This window comes from Nannospalax galili, unplaced genomic scaffold (genome assembly GCF_000622305.1).
Source record: "Nannospalax galili isolate Female #2095 unplaced genomic scaffold, S.galili_v1.0 scaffold1408, whole genome shotgun sequence".
In the NCBI taxonomy this organism is placed as follows: domain Eukaryota; kingdom Metazoa; phylum Chordata; class Mammalia; order Rodentia; family Spalacidae; genus Nannospalax; species Nannospalax galili.
Window position 1 is genome coordinate 520,692 of NW_008357131.1, and position 14,662 is coordinate 535,353.

Genomic DNA, 14,662 nt, shown 5'->3' on the forward strand with positions numbered 1-14,662 from the left:
TCTACCATTCTATATTTTGCTCAAATTATGATACACATGACTAAACAGTATTCCTGTTTGTGTAAGCAAAAAAATTCTCCTTTGTGCTAAATAGTATATTAAGATTACCTAACACCTAGGGCTGGAGAGATGGTCCAGTGGCTAAGAGCACTGGCTGTTCTTGCAGAGGACTGGGTTCAAATTCCAAAATCCAGTTATAGACCAACTATCTGTAACTCCAGTTCCAAGGGAATACTACACTCTTTTCTGACCTCCACCGGCATTGCAGGACACAGGTGCACTTACATGCATGCATGTAAATACACTCATACACATACAATAAAAATAATAAATAAAAAAAATTGTTTTGGTCTTTTTTTGAGATGGGGTCTCCCTGCAGCCATAGCTGGCCTGGATTCACTATGGAGACCAGGTTGGCTTTGAACTCACAGAGATCTGCCTGCCTCTGTCTCCCAAGTGCTGGGATTAAAGGCAAGTGCCACCATGCCTGGCTTAATAAAATACTTTTTTAAAAAAAGATTATCTAACACCTAAGTCTCAATCAGATTTCACCTAACCATATCCATGCTTTAAAAACTTAACAAGGTTGGGGCTGGAGAGATAGCTCAATGGTTAAGAGCCTGACTGCTCTTGCAGAGGACCCAGGTTTGATTCCCAGCACCCACATGGCGGCTACGAACTGTCCTTAACTCCAGTTCCAAGGGAATCCAAAACCCTCTTCTGACCTCCGTGCCATTGCACGACACAGGTGCACTTACATACATACAGGTAATACACTCATACACATAAAATAAAAATAAAATATTTTTTAAAAATTTAACAAGGTAATCCCAGCACTCAAGAGGCAGAGGCAGATGGATCTCTGTGAGTTCCAGGTCAGCTGGGGTTATAGGGTGACCCCATCTCAAAAACAGCAAAAAAAAAAAAACCTCTAACAAGGTGAAACTGCTAAGAAACATGCCAGGTGTAGAGGGGCACATTAGTACTACCAACACTCAGGAGGCAGAAGTAGGAGGATTCCAACTTGGAAGCCAGTATGGAGTTCATAGCAAGTTCCAGGCCAGCCTGAGCTACATAGTGAGATCCTGTCTCAAATAAACATACAATGAAAAAACAAAATAAAAGCTGGGTATGGCAGTACATGCCTGTAATCCCAGCACTTAAAAGGCAAGGTAGGAATGTAAAGCCTGACAACCCGAGTTTAATCCCTGGAACCCTTGTAAAGGTGGATGGAAGAACAGACTCCAAAACTAAAGCTGTAACTCTTTTTGTGAGAGTATCTCTGTGTGGTTATTTGTATGTACGAGCCTAGGTGGAAGCTAGAGATTGAGGTGAGGTGTCTTCCTCTATTGCTCCATCTTCTTGTTTTTTGAGAGTGACTCCAACTGAACCTAGAGCTCACTGATTGGCTAGACTGGCAGGCTAAGGAACCCCCAGGATTCTGTTTCTGTCTTGTGGGGCTGGGATCCAAACTCAAGTCCTCATGCTTGCACAGCAAGAACATTACACACAAGCTATCTCCTCAGCCTCTAAAACTGTAAATTCTCTTCTCTTACCTTTAAAAATAATGAACACACAAAGTTTGAGACAGTCTCAAACTATGTAGCTCTAGGCAGCCCTAGATCTTGCTATATAGATCATTATGTAGACCAGGCTGGCCTCAAGCTCACAAAAATCTGCCTGCTTCTGCCTCCTGAGTGCTAGATTTAAAGGCATGTGCCACCATGCCTGGCCACAAAACACAAAATTAAGTATAGTATGTAAATTGTGGAATGGCACTTAAATAAAACAATACATCTAGTATCTAGCACAAAGCTCTGGTAGTTTTAGGCTCTCCACAATAACAAACATGTTGTGGTTTATGAGGCAAACTATCTACAAGAGTGTCAATGTATACTGGGAATGGAAGCCCATGAAAAGATAGAATTTGAAAAAAAAAAAAATCAAGGAATATATGTTCGTATGTATTTAGATTTCAAACTGGCGATTGTGTAGGCGTATTCTGAGTATATACATAGAACAAAAATTGGTGAGTGGAAATTCAGCTTTAGTATATACTGATAATTTCCAAATTTGATTGTATGAAGTTACACTTCAAGCACCAACATACAGTTCAAAATTGCTCTGTTTATTTGTTTATTTACATTTTTTGAGATATGGCCTCACATAACCCAGACTGGCCTTGAACAGCCCATGTAGCTGAGGGTGACTATGGACTCTGATCCTCTGCCTCCGTGCCCTATGTGCTGCAGTCACAGGTATACACCGTGGTGCCTTGCTTTCAAGTTGCTTGTTTGGGTCCTTACCAGAACTTGTTCACTTTGAATATTCTAGGAAGTCTCAACCCTCTGTTATCTATTCATTGGCTAATGTAATTGTTTGGACTCAACTGTGTCTGCTGGAAAATTCCTTTGTTGAAGTCTTAATCCTTTACACCTCAGAACTCGATTATAGTTGAAGACAATATTTGAAACAGCAATGTAGATTAAATGAGGTCAAATTTGTGTACCCTAATTCAACATGATGGGTGCCCTTATAATCAAAATAAAAGGCCCTGAGAATGTCTAGATGTACAGGAAATGCCATGTGAAGACACAAGAAGGAGATAGCGATCGATAAGCTTAAAAGGAAGACCTCAGGAGAAAACAAACCTGCTAATACCATCATATTTGACTTCTAGCCTGCATGCAGAACAGTAAGAAATGAGCCACCCAGTGATCTAATACCTTCTTATGGCAGCTCTAGCAAACCAATGCCACAGTGATAGTCCTGTAATATTCTTAGGAATAAGTCCATGAAACTAATTATAAGTTATAAATACTAATGTAATAACATAAATTCATTTTTGCTAAAGTCAAAGAAGTAAAAAAATCACTATTAGCCAGAGCATGAATAAAAAATTAGACCACTGTGTTCTAAATACTAAGCTAATGGTTGAGTATGGTGATGTATATCTGTAATTCCAGCAGTTGGAAGGGGGCTGCAGAGGGGTCACTCCAACTTTGTGGTCAGCCTGAGCCACACAGTAAGCTATAGGCCAGTATGGGTGTGGTAGCACATGCTTGTAATACCAGCACTTGGGAGGTGTAGGCAGAAGGGATTAAGGTTATCCTTGGCTAAAAAAAAAAGTTATTAATCGATTAAACAAAATAAAAACACTGAAATAGCTAGGTGTAGTGGTCCATGCCTTTAATCCCAGCATTCAGGAAGCAGAAGCAGGTGGATTTCTGTGCGATGAAGGCCTGCCTAGTCTATATAGCAAGTTCCAAGCCAGCCAGGGCTACAGGGAGACCCTGTCTCAACCCCTCTCCCCCGCAAAACCCCAAACCCTCAACAAAGCAAAACAAACACCAAAAATACCTAAGCTAATTAAAATTCTTATAGGGAGTAAGAAATTTATAAAAGAAATAACCATGAGGCAGTGGATGAAGTTCAGTTGGTAGGACGCCTAGTACGCACATAGCCCAGTACCATACAAGCCAGGTGCAGTAGTGCATTCTAGCATTCAGGGAGTAGAGGGAAGATGATCAGAAGTTCAAGGTCATCTCACAGCACCTGGAATGTAGAGCATGGCCACCAGGCCGGATACCTCCTAGTGAGGACAGCAGGAAACTGGCCCGCTCCATTCTAGATACACTGTCTCTTATCCCTAAGCAAAACTATTAAGCCTCTAATCCTTTAATCCTAACCGGGTCCCTTGTAGATTATGCGACCAGAGGACAGGACAAAGGCCACGTAGCCTTAGAAACCCCCTCCCTCCCCCTACCTGCTGGCCTCCAGAAAACTAACCCTACCTCTTTGCCCACTAAGGTTTCCCATATAAACCTCTGTCCAGACAGTCTCCTGGGGTGTTTTCTTCCCGTCATACTCGCCTCCCCCCCACCGGTCTCTCTCCTTACCCTGACCTTCCGCTATGGGGACCATATCATAAGAATCATAAAGAAAAGGGGTGTTCTTTTTCCATATTTTGTATTCCTTGTTGATTACATAATCCTCCACTGTTTCATCAAAGGTTGCTTTCTTGTCAGTCATGGCAGCAGGCAGGTATTGGGGGTGAGGGGGGTGGAGTGGGGTCATGCATTGCAAGAGGGGCAGGGAGGTGACCAAAAAAAAAACTTTTTTTTGAAATAGGGTCTTCCTGTAGCACCAGCTGGCCTGGAACTCACTATGTAGACTAGGGTGGCCTTGAGCTCACAGAGATCCACCTGCCTCTGCCTCCTAAATGCTGGGATTAAAGGTGGGCGCCACCACACCCAGCCCCCCCAAATTTTTTAAAGACAGGATCTCAATAGGCAGCCTTAGCCGGCCTTAAACTCAGAGATCTATCTGCCTTTGCCTCCAGAATGCTGGGATTAAAGGCACATGCCACAATGCCTGGCTTAATAGTGTTTTGAAAATGTTGAATGGTGTATATCACAAATTTAATGTAAGCTAGTCATTTATTTCTAAATACTACTCTAAACCACAAACCCAAGTTAATTAAGAGTTCTCACATGCTGTAGGAGTAAAGGACACTGGTCTGGGTCCTCCAGGGTTTATTGGTGGGAGGGGTGGCATGATGGGAGGTGAGGATCTTGACTGTATCTTCACTTCCACAGGCGATCCAGGCATTGCTGGCACCTTTTTCTCACAACCAACTGCAAAGAATAAAAAGAGAAGTCAGAGCTCACTATAAAATAATGAAAATAGCAATTTGAAATGCCACCCTATTTTCCTAAGGACTTAGAAGTTAAGATGTATATTATAAAGGGTTGAATATTGGCCCCCAAGAGATATGTTCATGTCATAACATCTAGATCTATTATTACCTTATTTCGGAAAAAGATCTTACACACTTTGTATTGCGTGTGTATGCATGCACGTGCATGTGCCATAGCATGTATGTGGAGGTCAGAGGATAGCTTGTAGGAATTGGCTCTCTTCTTCCATCATGTTGGTCCCATGAGGTTGTCAGGCTCAGTGGCAAGTGCCTTACCCACTGAGGTACCTCACCGGCCCAGGAAAAAAATATTTTAAGAGACAAATAAGGGAAGGTTCTTCAGAGATCCTCATCCTAGGTTATCTGGGTGGGCTTTACATCTAATCTGAATGATGTCTTGCAGAAGAGACAGGCACACTTCCACAGAGGAAGGTGAATGAGGAAGACAGTCACGGGAATATTGGGCAGAAACTGGCACGAGGCATCTGGAAACCAAGAACTTTAAAACTCATCAGCAATCACCAACTTCTGGGACACAGGCACAAAAAAGATTCCTCCACCAGAGGACCCAGGAAAGACTCAGCCCTGAGCAAACCTTGGTTTTAGACTTTTCGATCTCCTAAACTGTGAGTGCACAAGCACCCACTATGTCTTGTTTTGTCAGCCCCCAAAACTAAAACAAGGGAACAGGGCCAGTGGTTACATGAACATAACATACAAACTTGGCTTACCTTCTTGACTTATAGTCAAATAGAGGAAAAACAGCTAATGTAGAAATCCTCTACAATAGTAGGCTTCAATTATATGACAGAAAAATGGAATCATAATCAGCTAAATATAATTACTACCAGTGATGAAGCAGTGAAAACATGTATGTGCATATTACACTAAGAAAAAAAGAAGTAGAGTTAATTATCTCTACTATCTGGCATATAAATGACATTTTCTTATTCAAAAAAATGGAAAGTAGACTTGATTCTAAATTATGCACAGGCTATTCAACCCATAGGTATAATTCTTAAAAAACAGCTATTTGAGAACACTAAATGGCAAAAGAAGGACATAGAGAAAATAGACAAACTTAATGGTATTAAAGTCAGGTCTTAGTAATATAAATAAAGCATGACACCATGTGGTAATATTCTAATATCTCTCTTTTTTCCTTTTTTCCTGGTGCTGGGGGTTGACCTCAGGACCTCACACACATGCTAGGCAAGCACTGCCTGAGCTATATTCGTGGCCTTTTCTATCTTTAATAAGTTCTCTTTCAGGCTGATAATGATATGATAGAGTATGATAGAGTTGAAGAGTGCTCACCTAGCATGCACAAGTCCCTGGGATTGAGCCCCAGCAGAGTATAATACCTGGTGCAGTGGCATACAGCCTGCATCCCAGCACTGAGGAGGTGCAGGCAGAAGGACTAGGCGTTCAAGGACAGCATCCAGCTACATAGTATTCTGTGCTAAATGAAACCCTGGTCTCAAACAGCAACAAAAATGTCCACTAAAACAAAACACTATTAACTAATTAACTAAAATGAATGAGAAAGAAGTCCCCAAATATTAGTTTATGCTCCAGTTTGCATTGGTTATATTTTGGAAAGGGATTTGTGAATAAAGAAAATCAAGGAAGCCAAGCCCGGTGTTACAGATCCCCTAATAAAAACCTACAGTACTCTGAGAACCATGTGGCCAAAATTATCTGCCCTTGCTGTCTCTGTTCAGGTCACTTTCTTTGTGAAATCGATGGTGGTCCTATCTGATCAGTGGACTAATGAGCTGTTACACTTGCTTTTTTCTTCCTGCCAGTGTTTTCTCAATGCCCTTCAGAGAACAGTTGACTCATTTCCAGCAATTCCATCTGGGGCCCAGCTTTCTGGAGGGGGTGGGGGAGAAGGGAAGGAAGGAACTGACAGTTGTCTCGCTCGCGCACTGTTATGTGTTATGTACAGTGTGCAACAACCTAGAGGGAGTCTTTCTTCAGACCACCTGCCTTTACAGCAAGGGTGCCAAAGGCCTGAGGAGGGCTTTGCAGTCAGATGTGTTTTAACTTTCAGCACTTGGCAGGGCAACAAAGATGGAGCAGCCCAACTGCAAACACTGAACTCTATGCTTTTACCTCCTGAAAGCTTAGCTGATAGACAAAACCCAGCCTCAAGAACACTGTTTAGAGACCCCACTACCCACTTGTCACTTTACAACCTACACACCTGCACCACTAATGTTATTTCTAGTTTTCAAACAGTAACACAGATACAGAGAGTGAGAGAGCTGGGGTGCTCGTTCTGTTACTCATGACCTATATGAGTCTTAGCAAATCATTTCACCCGTCTGGGCCTCATTTTTTATCTTTTCACAGAAACAAGTGACAATAAGAACCACCTGGAAGGAAAAATCAAAATCAGAGACAATGCCTAGCCTAATGGTACATAAAAAAGAGTGATGATTACAATACAGTATTTTGTGTCAATCTGCCATCTAACTAGGTATGTGAAATATGCCCAAGACATGAGCAATTTTTTTGTTGATATGGGTACATCACCATCAATTTATCCATCTAACCTGAGAGTACACTGTGTGAACCCATCATAGCCCCCACACTCAGTTACATAATACCAGATGCAGTTTCAGAGGTTGTAGTGTAAGGTCAGGAGCAAGGAGCTCATCTTTTTGCATCATGATGACTATCTTTCATACTGATTTTTAAAAAATATATATTTTCACTTGAACACATAAAATTTTTATTTTATGTGTTCAAGTGTATTGCCTGCATGTAGGTGAGTGCACCTATGTTGTGCAATTTCACAGAGGTCAGAAGAGGGCTTTGAATTCCCTTAGAACTGGAGTTAAGGATGGTTCGTAGCCACCATGTGAGTGCTGGGAATCGAACCCGGGTCCTCTGCAAGAGCAGTCAGTGCTCTTAACTGCTGAGCCATATTTTTATTTTTATGTATGAGTGTGTTGCCTGCATGTACGTCAGTGCACCAGCATTGTGCAGTGCCCACAGAGGCCACAACAAGGCGTCTCTGATCCCCTGTAACTGGAGTTACCGAAGGTTGTTAGCCACCATGTGGTGCTGGGAACTGAACTCTGGTCCTTTACAAGAATAGTCAGTGCTCTTAACTGCTGAGCCATCTCTCCAGCCCCTCATATTGATCTATCTTTATTCTTTGTCCTCAAATATTGTTCTTTTTAAACTCTTCCTTCCAAGTAAGTAAATAAATAAGTTACAAGGAATATAGGGGACTTCAAGAATAAAATTAATGCTTTAACATATGAAAACTACACTTCTATTTAGTATGTATTTTTGGTAGGGTGAAGAGCAGGTCTCACATAACTCAGACTGGCTTCTACCTTGCACATGCTGGAACCACAGGTATGTGTCACCTGTAATTTTTTTTTTTAAAAAAGGTCCTGTTCAGTAGTTGAAGCTGGATTGAAGTTATTGTTACTCCTGCCTCTGCCTCCAGGGCACTAGGATTAAAGGTGGGTGTCATCATACCCAGTACATCTAATACATTTGCTATACCTAAGAGATTGGCAAACTTTTCCAGAAAAGGCAAAACAATAAATATTTGTGGCAGTAAAAAGCATATTATTTCAGTCAGAATCATTAAACTCTGCTGTTGCAATATACATTGTAGACTACACACAAATGAATTGGCTGTTTTCTACTAAACTTTATTTTTTTAAAAAAGGCAGCAGGCTAGGCATGATGGCACATGCCTTTAATCTCAATACTCAGGAGGCAGAAGCAGGTGGATCTCTGTGAGCTCAAGGCCAGCCTGGTGAGTTCCAGTCCAGCTGGGGTTGCATGAAAACCCTGTCTCAAACTCTAACAACAAAAAGGTAAATAGGCCATTGTTTACTAATCCATTATGGTTAATGAAAAGGTAGGGAAAAAAAATCCAATGTTTCTTATTTGTATGCCTATGAAATCTATTTTTAGTACCCAGTGAGGTGGTTCATCTGGCTACCATTTGTATTTTTCTGGTAGTATATGGAGTAGAACATAATACATACTTAATGCTCTTCAAAGAGAGTTAAAACACAAAAAATAATCTAAAAATAGAATGCTAACAAGATGAAGTCAGAACTGAGGCACTGCAAAGATAAGGCATGTTCAGCCAAGTGATTTGCTTAAGGTTATACCAGTAATTATTTAAAGGGTAAGACAGGAGGCACAGTAACATACACCTGTAATCCCAGCACTCAGGATTCTGAGATAGGAGGTTCACTACAAGTATGAGACCAGCCTGGGATACATAAGACCCTGTCTTGAAAAAACAAACAAAAACAAAAAACAAAAACAGGGACAGCAAAATGGTTCAGCAGGTAAGGGCGCTAACCATCAAGCCTGCAGACTTGAATTCAATTCACAAAACCCATACTGTGGAAGGAAAAAATCGACTCCTGCAGGTTGTCCTCTGACCGCCAGGTATATGCTTCAGCATGTGCATATCCACACATACATACATGCATACATACATACACACAAATGTTTTTTTAAAAGCTATGCTCAATATACTAGTCATCAAAGAAACACAAACTAGGGTGGGTAAGAGACCCTAAAGGGTAAAGGTGCTTGCCACCAGCTCCAATGACCTGAGTTTGATCTCTGGGATCTACATAGTGGAAGGAAAATAGACTCCTACAAGTTGTCTTCTGAGTCACACGCACACACATGTACACACACAGACATACATATCATGTGTATGTATATGCTCCCCCAACATATATATAAACACATGAACATATGCTGGGCATGGTAGTACCCACCTTTAATCCCAGTACTTGGGAGGCAGAGGAAGATGGATATCTGTGCGTTCAAGGCCAGCCTGGTCTATATAGTGAGTTCCAGGCCAGCTGGGGCTCCAGGGAAACCCTGTCTCAAAATAGCAAAAAGAAGGAAAGAAAAAAGCATAAATAAGTTCATGGAAATGCTCTACATCTTCACTGTAATGATGGTACACAGCTACCTACAAAACTCAAAATGTGTAAGATAAAAAAATTTGGGAGCTGGAGAGATGGCTCAGCAGTTAAGAATTCTTGCTGCTCTTGTAGAGGACCAGTGTTTGGTTCCCAACACCCAGATCAAGTGGCTCATAACCACCAATAACTACAGCTCCAGGACATCCAACGTCCTCTTCTGGCCCTTATGGACACACACACACACACACACACACACACACACACACACATGCATATATACAAACACACACACACACATACAAATGAATCTTTTTTAAAAAAAACATGAATTTTATTGTATATAAATTATGCCAAAATAGAGAAAAAATTAGTAAACCAAACCCAACAACATACACTTTAGAAAACTGCAATCAGGGGCTGGAGAGATGGCTCAGATGTTAAGAACACTGGTTGTTCTTGCAGAAGACCCGGGTTTGAATCCCAGCACCCACATGGCAGCTAACAACTGTCCATAACTCTAGTCCCAAGGAATCTGACAGCCTCTTCTATCCTCCAAGGGCATTGCATGACATGGGTGCACTTACCTACATGCAGGCAATACATGCATACACATTAAATAAATAAATTAATTAATAAATTAATACTGCAATCAGATTAAATTTATTTAGTAGTACAGCCAACTTCATAGGACTCTGTAATAACTAGTAAATTGAGTCTTTTAGGATGTTGCATTTATTTTTAAATTTGTAATAAAAATAGGCTTAAAAAAAAAAAAGAATGCAAAGATAGTCAAGGAACGCTGCTCAGTTGGTTTTGTTGACAGTATTTGCTTAGCATGCACAAAACCCTGGGTTTGATCCCTAGCATTCCACAAAGCCAGACCTGGTGGCACCCACTTATAATCCCAGAATTCAAGAGGTAGATGCAGGAGAATCAGAAGTTCAGACTCATTCCTGGTTACACAGTAAGTTCCCAGATTGGGATATATGACACTCTCAAAGAACTAAAAATAAAAATAAAAATAAAGTAAGGCTAACTGGATAATTTACTATTAGAAATTTTAATACAAACTGGGCATAGTGACTCTAATATTTGTAATCCCAGCTCTCAAACTCAAGAGGTGGAAGCAAGCCGGAGGATTAGAAATTCAAGGTCATCCTTGGTTACATAGTAAATTCCAGAAAAACCTAGGCTAGTTTGGACCCTACATGCCCAACACAGACAAAGAGACACAAACACAGATACATGTGAATAGAACTGATACTTATTGTTTTTATTTAATATATGCTCTAATACATGCTTTATACAACTATTTACATTAAGTTTCTAGTCATTCCCACTGTCATTCATTCATCCAGACTCCCCTCAAGCTTATCAACAGGTAATCCCTGTTCTTACTGTCTTGTCTATTTTTCAGTATTTCTTTTTTAAAAAAATATTTTATTATTTTTATGTGTATGAGTGTATTGCCTGCATGTATGTAAGTGCACCCGTGTCATGCAATGCCCGCAGAGAACAGAAGAGGCCATCGGATCCCCTGGAACTGGAGTTACGGCCAGTTGTTAGCTGCCATGTGGGTGCTGGGATTTGAACCCAGGTCTTCTGCAAGAACAACCAGTGTTCTTAACCACTGAGCCATCTCTCCAGCCCCTATTTTTCAGTATTTCTTTACCTGCATATGTCTATACTGAGTATACAGGATATATCCAAGTGAACAAGAATCTTTGCTTTTTCCATAAAATACAATGTAATATTCATATGGCTCTACATATAGCTTTTTCATATAAAATAATGGTTAAAATCAGACAGGAAGGAAGGAAGGAAGGAAGGAAGGAAGGAAGGAAGGAAGGAAGGAAGGAAGGAAGGAAAGACATTAATACATGACTAGGTGGTGTGGTGGCGTATGTTTGGCTCCTAGCACTTTAAAAGTTGAGACAGCAGGATTAGCGAGCCTGGGCTACATAACAAGTTCCAGGCCAGCCTGTTATACACTAAGACCTTGTTTCAAAGAAACAAAAAGTTCAATATAATTTATCCTATTAACATATTTAAAAAAAATTATCTTAGGATAATCTCAATAATTACAGAAAAAGCATTTGATAAAACTGACCATTCATGGGGCTGAAAAGATGGCTGTGCTTCCAGAGGACTGTGATTTGGGTCACAGCTCCTACATGATAGCTAACAATCGTCCTTAACTACATTTCCAGGAGATCCAATGCCCTCCTCTGGCTTCCACAAGCCCCAGGCACAACGGTGTACTTACATACATGCAGGCAAACGCTTATACACATTTTTAGATTTATTTTATGAGTACATTCCCTTCATGTAAGGGCACCCATGTCGTGCAGTGCCCTTGGAGATCAGAAGAGGGTGCCCAGATTCCCTGGAGTTGAAGTTATGAATGGTGGTTAGCTGCAATGTGGGTGCTGGGAACTGAACCCAGGTCCTGTATAAGAGAACCAGTGCTCTTAGCACAGCCATCTCTCCAGTCCCCAGTTTTTTTAAGAAACAAAAAGCTGTCTACTCGCAAATGTAAACAAAACTAGATACACATGAATTCCTTAATATGATAAAAGAGTCTAATAATTCATAGGAAGCATGATACATTCTTGTAGACTGTTACAAGCATTCCTTACAATTTAGATAAAGATGTCTAGTATCATCAATACTTCTATTCAACATTTACTCGAGTCATGTAGGACAGTAAGAGAAAATAAAAATTTTAGGGATTGGGGGAAAAATTAATTTTGTATAAACCAAGTGGCTTTGTACACAGAAAATCATTAGAAATTTACAGCCAAAATAAATTTAAACTCAATTATTATAATTAATTACTAGTGCTAATTAATATGCAGGGTCAATAATATTACTAGAAAGAAGTCTAATTTGAGGCAGGAAAGGGTGCAGGGTCTGAAACCCAGCGGATATTGTAGATCAACAATGAACTCCCACTGCTGTAGAAGAGCTGCAGGGTCTTGCCAGGCTCAGCTGGGTAAAAGAACTTATGTGAAGAAAGTGACAACAGAATTTCAAGGTAGGTTATATGCTTATGACCAACATGTAAATGTAATACTGAGTGATGTAGAAGAAACTGTGAATACTATAGAACTTGATGAAGAGACAAATGAAGAGATAGATAAATCAACAAACTGGACTATTCTAGTGCATTTTGTCTGGGGAGATAGTGTTATTCTAGCTGTCCCTCCACTGACTGGCCTGGAACAAATTCAGCCTGTACAGAAAACTGGAGACATTGTACTCTACCACCTCTTCAAATGCACTAAAGACACTCAAAGAAAGATAGAAGCCTACATACATCTTGATGCCAAGAAATGACCTGAGGATTCTTCTGCATCTAAATGAATTCCTTTCCAGGTAACTTACAACTTTTTAAAAAATAGTCCAACTAAACCGGGTGTGGTGGAGCACACCTTCAGTCCCAGCACTCCAGAGGCAGAGGCAGGCGGATCTCTCTGAGGTCAGCCTGGTCTACTTACTGAGTTCCAGGCTAGCTGGGGCTACAGGGAGACACTGTCTCAAAAAGACAATCAATCAATCAATCAATCAATCAATCAATCAATCATCCAACTTTAAAAAATTAATTGCATTCTCAAATAGCAGTAAATAGAAACAGTAATTTCAAAGATCCAAATTAGCTCCAAAACTTTGGAGATGAAGAGATGGTTCAGCGGTTAAGAGGACTGGCTGCTTTTGCAGAGAACCTGGGGGTTCAGTTCCCAGCACCCACATAGCAGCTAACAATGGTCTATAACTCCAGTTCCAAGGGATCTGATGCCTTCTTCTGACCTCCATGGACAGTGTATGCATGGGTATATTTACATACATGCAAGCAAAACATTCATACACATAAAATAAATAATTTTTAAAAGATTTATTTAAAAAATTATAAATTGCTTAAGAACAAACCAAAGACATGTAAGACCTTTGTGAAGAATAACAACATTAAGTAGACTGAAAAACATAAAAGAATATCTAATTGGAAAAACTTATCTCTTCATTTTAATACATAAATTAAATGTAACAAAATTTACCTGCGGCAAGACTTCTGGTATAACTCATGCAGATAATAAAAACATGAAGAGCAATTTACATACGCCAAGAAAGATATATATACACGCAAAACATAAAAATATGCAAGGGAATAGTAAACTTCAACTGCTGCAGAGGGGAAAAAGATACGCTAACGCAGGAGGAGATACAAAGATCTGAAAATAAGCCAGGTGTGGTAGCACATGCTTTTAGTCCCAGCATTCAGAAGGGGGGTGAACTTCAAAAACAGGGTTTGGTCATTAATTAGCTGTGAATGAATGGTAAAGGGAAAATGCAAAATCAAGGTGGAAATATTGACACCTGAAACTGCTGAGCAAGCGCGCGAATGCTAAACCAGGTGTGGTGCACATCTTTAATCCCAGGACAGGGGAGGGAAAGGCAGGTCAGCCTGGTCTATGTAGTGAGATCCAGGCCAGCCAGAGCTACAAAGTAAGACCCTATCTAAAAAACCAAAACAACAAAAAGATAGAGGGGAAGAGATGGCTCAGTGGTTAAGAACATTGGCTGCTCTTGCAAAGGACCTGGGCTTGGTTCCTAGCACCCACATGATGGCTAACACCATGTGGCTAACACCCAGATGATGGCTAACTCCAGTTTCAGGGGATTGAATGCCCACTTCTGGCCTCTGTAGATGCTACACAACAAGGTGGTAAAACACTCACACAAATTTAAAAAAAGGAAGAATGAAAGAGAACACTAAGGTGAAAACATACTTGTGAGGAAAGATGAGCTCAGCATGGGACAGAGTTTTTGTGCTGACTCTAAATCAAATGTTCCTAGTAGTTCAAGTCAGAAGTTTGGAGATAAAGAACACTCCACTTTAGAACTGATTATCTGTATAAAAATCAGATAATTATGGCTATAAAAGAAAATATAATGCTTCAAAATACTATTCTTTTTTCTTTTTGCATTTACAGCTCATGAATCCTGGGCTAGCTTTGAACTTGCTGTATGGTCA

The 14,662-nt window shown here is 40.4% G+C and overlaps 1 protein-coding gene across 4 annotated transcripts in view; it reads right to left on the reverse strand.

The window, feature by feature from the left end:
• Positions 1-14,662, reverse strand: part of Cbfa2t2 (CBFA2/RUNX1 partner transcriptional co-repressor 2) — a 157,123-nt gene that overhangs the window by 57,929 nt on the left and 84,532 nt on the right. For all 4 annotated transcript variants that reach the window (XM_029557153.1, XM_008855057.3, XM_008855056.3 and 1 more), the window contains exon 2: positions 4,494-4,637. In XM_029557153.1, the coding sequence (XP_029413013.1) occupies positions 4,494-4,637 (144 nt within the window). The remainder of the gene's footprint in view (positions 1-4,493; positions 4,638-14,662) is intronic.